The 6,604-nt window shown below is 30.4% G+C and overlaps 1 protein-coding gene across 1 annotated transcript; it reads left to right on the top strand.

The window, feature by feature from the left end:
• The first annotated feature begins 1,194 nt into the window (after positions 1 to 1,194).
• On the top strand, positions 1,195 to 4,975 carry LOC145107827 (sister chromatid cohesion protein PDS5 homolog D-like). The gene is made up of 12 exons (XM_079044783.1): positions 1,195 to 1,649; positions 1,970 to 2,173; positions 2,268 to 2,449; positions 2,915 to 3,041; positions 3,124 to 3,279; positions 3,373 to 3,768; positions 3,854 to 3,918; positions 4,011 to 4,062; positions 4,157 to 4,240; positions 4,344 to 4,390; positions 4,480 to 4,554; positions 4,652 to 4,975. The coding sequence occupies exons 1-12, from the start codon at positions 1,542 to 1,544 to the stop codon at positions 4,812 to 4,814; spliced, it is 1,659 nt and encodes a 552-aa protein (XP_078900909.1). The 5' UTR covers positions 1,195 to 1,541; the 3' UTR covers positions 4,815 to 4,975.
• Positions 4,976 to 6,604: the final 1,629 nt, after the last annotated feature.

The raw sequence follows: 6,604 nt of genomic DNA, 5'->3' as shown, positions 1-6,604 counted from the left end.
TGATGATACCCTTTCTACATGAAATCGCACGTGGAAGGAGGTAATGCTTCCATGTTGATCGCACGTGGAATGAGCTAATGCTTCTATGTTGACTGTTAGAGGTTAAGTATGAAGACGACCATTAATGCTTGTCATGTCAGACCGTTAAAAACTCTCTATCTAGCCGCTTATCTTGTTTTTCTTTTAATGACTAGTATATTTATTTATTCGTTTTCCTTTTTGTGTGTGTTTGCGTGCCATTTGTTCTCTTAATGTGCACTCATGACCGTTACACTTAGCTTTTCAAATATTCCAAAAACATAAACATACAAGCAACATTTAATGATAATTAACTTTACGCTCCTTCTAATGTAGGCTTGATAATACAACCATGTAGAGTAAAAAGAAAAAAAAGGGTAAATTGTATCTCTGGACGTTCCACTCCAGGGCCATCACGTTGCAAAGTGCAATGTTTGGACCTTGAACATCCTTAGTAAAGTTCTACACCTTAACCATTAGACTCTCATTACAAAGGTTAATGTCAACACCTTAACCATTAGACTCTCATTACAAAGGTTAATGTCAACACCTTAACCATTAGACTCTCATTACAAAAGTTAATGTCAACGTATTTAATATATCCATGTACAAGCGTGTAAAACTATTTAATGCATGCATGTACAAGCGTGTAAAACTGAAGTTTCGAATCATGACACCATGCCATTGGTATGCTATTGCTAACAAAATAATGTCAAATCAGAATACAAAATTTCCATATAAGCATTAATATTCTTTAATAAAGAGCAAGTTTGATTCATATACTCTAATAATAAATGACTTTTTGTTATATAAATGTTTTTATACTAAAAAATTAAAAAAATGACTTTGTTAAATAAATCATTAAAAATACATTCTTTACCCGATTCAATCATGTCGGGATGGAACAAAATATCTAAATAGAGCAAATGACATAAGCATAAACAAAAACATATTTTGGGAAACCTTGACCTCATCTAATGAGTGATGCAACAATTAGATAAACTCGTAAATAAACCTAAAAATGATGGTTCACAAAATGATACAAATAAATCAAAATCAACGTGTAAATTTATAAAGTTTTAAAAAACTTCAAAAGAAATGATTATAATTATAATATTAAACTTAAAAAATGTGTAAATGAAAATGGAAAAAAAACACACAAAAGTTTGAGAGAATCCCAAATGTAAATTTCCTCGGATAATAACATCAAAGCTCCGACACCTGGAAACCGCAATCAAAACCCCAGACGCCTCTCACGCAGCCTTCACACTCACTCTCCAAATTCTCGAAGCATCGATAGGTTTTCCGTATGTACGTGTTCGAAATTCAGATATAGGGTTTCTATACCTTTCGCCACAGATTTCACGAAGCGGATTGAATCGAATGGAGAAACCCTTTGCCTTTGTAAACACAGGCATATGCCAATTTGCGTAAAATCAAATCAACATTTTGGCTTTCTGAGCCTCTAAGGGTTTGTGTTTGAGTGCGATTAGAGGGAAATTGCTTAGTCCGCCGTTCGGAAAATGGACTATATCTGTCCAGTTAGCGAACTGGAGCAACAGCTTAGAGAAACTGGTGAACAGCTTGCATTGCACCCTTCTTCCACCAGTGAGCTTCTAGACATTCTCGATGTAAGCGATTGTTAACCTTTTTCATCGTCAATGTATACGTTTCACTCTACTATTTCGCGTAAATATTCCTTAGCCTTTACGATCACAGTCCAAATTTGCCATGCTCAAAGTTTTACGAGGACATTGGATCAATGTATGTGTAAGACCTAGTTAGATTCCCCCTGTGTTAACGATTATGTATATATGTATATCGAATCAGATAACAGATGGTTTCAAATTAGGGTTCCTTTTTCAGAATTTGTGCATTTCTATACTTTACCCTCTTTGTTGTGCTATGATATACTTATAACACTTGCTATTTTTCAACTTCTTTCTTTAAGAAAACCGAGCAACTTTTGACATTTGTGAGTCAAGCACCATCTCTCAAAATGCAAGGTGCACTTGTGCCTTCAATGGGGGCATTAATTTCCAATGAACTGTTAAAGCATTCAGATGTGGATGTTAAAGTTTCAGTAGCATCATGTCTTTGTGAAGTAGCAAGAATAACTGCACCAGAACCACCTTATAAGGATGAAATTATGAAGGTACTACAAGAATCAAATCCTTTAACAATTCCATATATCTAAATATTTTGTATATCTCCTTTTTAAGAAAAAAAAATAACTATTTGTTACACAGGATATCTTCCAGCTCAATGTGATGGCTTTTGGGGAACTTTCAAATGTTACGGGTCGCAATTATTATAAAGCCATTCACATTCTTCAATCTGTTGCTAAAGTGAAATCATGCTTGTTGATGTTGGACCTTGAGTGTGATGCTTTGATCCTTGAGATGTTTGAGCAGTTTTTAAGTAGAATTAGGTGAGAGCTTCTATTCCTCATTATATTATCGCGTATCTTTATTCCCTTTTCGCCCCTCTATGGTTTAGTTTGATCACATAGTTAATTCTACCATCTTCATTTATTGCATATTATGAACACCCATGTAAAGAAATAAACTTCTTGCACGTGGAGATCTTCTTTGGCTTAATATAGTTAAAAACTAAACCCTTTTTGCGGATACCTCATAAATGGTTTTTTTAAAGAACAAACCATAAAATTTTCAGACATTTTCCCGATTTTTCTAATTTAACCTTTTTGATATGTTATATAAGTTTCCATAAGTCAATAATTGAAAAAAATGTCTGAAAATATTATCGTTTGATTGGAAAAAGTAAAGTATAAGTGGTTAAACTGCAAAATTTTTTAAAATCTATATTCTTTTCTTCTGTAATTTGTCCATTGTGAAATATTAAAGTTGACTTTTTTTTTCTTGATGAAATCTAGGACAAATCACCCACAGCCTGTATTTTCAGACATGGAAAGTATAATGACTATGGTCCTTGAAGAAAGTGATGAAATTGCTTCACAGCTTCTTTCTCTTCTCATTTCTCATGTCAGAAAAGAAAACCAGGTACACACAATTTATCTTTAATCTTTTTAAATAATTGTTAAATTTCATATTCCCTGAAAAAAAATATTATTCTTTTTTACAGAATGTTTCCCCTGCCCCTTGGAAATTAGCAGAAAAGGTGTTGAGAAACTGTCATGATACACTCAAACCCTATTCTTCAACTTTAGTAGAACTCATAGAGGCAGATTCTGATGATTATGCTGAAATAGTCTCTACCCTTTGTCAAAATGAACTTATGGTGTGTATGTATATATATATTTTTAAACATTCATATCCACCAACATTTATTATTATTTTTTTTAAAACTTTTTATATTTATGCCAAATTGCAGGAAAAGAAACCAACAAAGAGTAATAATATTCACAAAAGGGACGCGAATACCCTCGTGAATTCTCAATCCAAGAAGCAAAAACATATTGATTCACAAAAAGTTTCAAAGAAAATAGAGGATTATCATAAAAATCAGATAAAGGGTAAAGATTTGGAAGCTTCTCAAAATCTTCATGAAACCCATTCATCAAAAGGGAGACCAAAAAACAAGAAAGTCAACTCAAGTCAAGATTCTAAACCTAAATTGGTTCAAGATTCAAAGGAAGATTTGAGGAAAACTAGGTTTCAGGATAAAGCTTCAAATTCTGCAAAACTGAAAGAAAAATCTCAAGGCATGAAAAAATCGTTGACTTCAAACAATTCAGTCATAAAAAAGGAGGATGATATCATATACAAGGTATTAATCTATTAATCAAATCATTTAATTTTTTTTTAAATGTTTATGTTTAAAAATTCATAATGCTGTTAAATTTATTTGTTAGGGTCTTGGAAATGGGAAACAATTGGTGGGACATAGGATAAAGGTTTGGTGGCCATTGGACAAAATGTAAATCTTTTTTTCTTTTTTAATAAATTTAAACTTTTTAACAATTGTAAAATCTTATTTTTTCTTCAAAGATAAAATTTATTTTTGAACAGGTATTACGAAGGTGCTGTTTCATCTTATAATCCTGTAGACAAGAAGCACAAGGTGGGAATACATTATTGCATTTTTTTTATAAACAAATTCAAATTATTATATAATTTTCAATAATTTTTTATAGAATTTGAATTTCTGAATGCAGGTGTTATATGCTGATGGTGATGAAGAAGTGCTGGATTTGCGTGTTGAAAAGTGGATTATACTTGATAAGTCATCACCTCATAAAGTATTTTACTTTCTTAATTCTATCTTTTAAAAAAAAAATATATTTTACTTTCTTTATTTTACTGGTATATAAATAAAATTATATAATATCATATTATCAACAGGAGAAATCTTCTGATTTACCAACCCCTGTGACAACTTCATCCACCAAGTAAGTTTATATTTCATACCCTTATTTATTTCATAATTCATCCTCTTTTTATTTATCTATTTTTATATAAATTCATCAAATATGTACAGGCGTCTAAAGCAAAAGGGGAAAAGAAAGCTAGAATTCTCACCAATGCAAGAAGACAACACGAATTCACCAAAAAGGTTTCTTTTTTTTTAGTTTTTTACACTTGACAAATAATATATACATGATTTTTTTTTTTTTGGGTGAATGATAGTAATAAATATCTTAAAATAACAGCTCCTCATTGAAAACAAAACCTACAAAAGAAGATGACATAACGAATAGTTCAACCAATGAAGTTGTTGAGATAAACGATACTGAAAAGATGGACCCAATTCCCACCACAGAAGTTGAAGAAGAAACCAAAATAAAGACAGAAAGATTGGAAGAATTATTATAGATTAAAGATTTTTGTTGAAATGTTTCTAAATTTTGATATGGGTGTTCTTTGTAAATGGAGTATCAAAGATTTGGTTTAGTGGTGTGTACAAATACCACCTAAAACTCAATATTTGATCTTTACTGATCATATCTAGTGTAGATTTAAGTATCTTTTATAAATCTTGTTGCCTAGAATGGGTTTTATAAATCATGATCATCTACATCTTATTCTTACCTCTGTTATCTTATCTTGTCTCTATAGGATTTGAGTATTGTTGATTTTGATGTTATTGAGTGGTGGGTGGGTTGTTAGATGATTTGGGTTTGGTGAAACTTCCAAGAAAAATGTTAGTATAATGGCTCTTCAATCATTGATATTAGTGACTTTTTCCTTTTGTTTCATTGAATCTATTGTCCATATGAGGAATATATCTCATTATGTGTGGTGGACTTTGTCTACAATTTTACTATTTTATGTTGGATTTGGTTATCTAATGGAATTATTGAAATGGGCGCCACATATAAAACAAACAAGTGATGTACAAAATGGATCTTTGAAAATTTTTATTGGAAGGCATCATTTCAAGGGTCAAAATTGTAATTAACCAACTTTACAATCCACAACAACCATTACCAAGTATAAAAGTTATTATTTACGATGAAGATGTGCTACCAATTATATGAATCTTTTGATGTATATAGGTGTGAATATCAACGTTTTTTTTTATTCTTTTTGTAACTTTATAACTATTTAAAAATACTAAATATGATTACAAATATTATAATCTGAAAATAATAATACATGACGGTTCTTGGACAATTTCGTTTTTAACTAATTTTCTAAATTGTACCAATTTAACCTTTTGGGAAAAACAAATGATTCAAATTCGTATATTTTTTTTTATAACAATGTGAGATGTTTGAAAGACTAAAATCAGTCAACGTTGCCTTAACTTTTAATATTGTTATACAAAATTGCAATTATAATGGTTAAAAACTTGTTCACCCTTAAAAAAACAAATGTAAAATTTTAAATAGTTACGTTGAAGACTAAATTTTACATAGTATGCAAGTCAAAAATGTGCGAGACATGAACTATCATGGAAACACGACGTATGGTAAGGTTCCATATAATTTCCTCCGTTAGTCGTTGATGCTTGAATTTTTGGACCACTAATATAAAAAAAATGTCAGCAAATATTCTATGATGACATTTATTTTTAGTTATTTATCACGAAATTTAACAAATTATGTGCATGCATATCTTAACCATGTTTTACCAAAGATTAAAAATGATTTTAGCTTCTTAAGTTTCTTCACAAAGAGTGCATTACAATAACAATTATTATCTTTACAAATAAAAAAAAACGATTTTATGTTCACAAGATTCATTTTCGCGTTTTCGATTCAATAGTTGTTCTATTGTAATTAATCACATGCAAATTATTTAGTCATATCTGATTTATATGGACATGATTTGTTTTCGCGTTCACAATTCAATAGTTGTTCTTGTGTACTTAATCACATGTGATTTATGTGGACAATATTCGTTTTTGCATTTTCGATTCACTAGTTGGTCTCGTGTATATAATCACATACTCACATGTGATTATATGCATTTAACCACATGTGATTAAACCCGATTATCATGTTCTTCACCTAGAAAAACCTTAAACACAATAGGGAAAACCTTTATAATCATTTAATCAAAGAGATGGAGTGCAACCAATAACACAAAGTAGAATCTAATTATTAGAAGTATTTAGAAAAAACGAAATAGATTTATATAAGAAACCTTTCAGAAGCATT

This window comes from Lactuca virosa, chromosome 4, assembly GCF_052849685.1.
Source record: "Lactuca virosa cultivar CGN04683 chromosome 4, Lactuca_virosa_CGN04683_v6, whole genome shotgun sequence".
NCBI lineage: Eukaryota > Viridiplantae > Streptophyta > Magnoliopsida > Asterales > Asteraceae > Lactuca > Lactuca virosa.
The sequence above is the reverse complement of the archived record's forward strand: the minus strand, read 5'-3'. Positions and strand labels throughout refer to the sequence as shown.

Coding starts and splice junctions, on each gene's coding strand:
- LOC145107827 (XM_079044783.1), top strand. CDS start 1,542: ATGGACTATATCTGTCCAGTTAGCGAACTGGAGCAACAGCTTAGAGAA. Junction 4,391..4,479: donor GTGACAACTTCATCCACCAA/GTAAGTTTATAT, acceptor AAATATGTACAG/GCGTCTAAAGCAAAAGGGGA. Junction 4,555..4,651: donor AACACGAATTCACCAAAAAG/GTTTCTTTTTTT, acceptor TTAAAATAACAG/CTCCTCATTGAAAACAAAAC.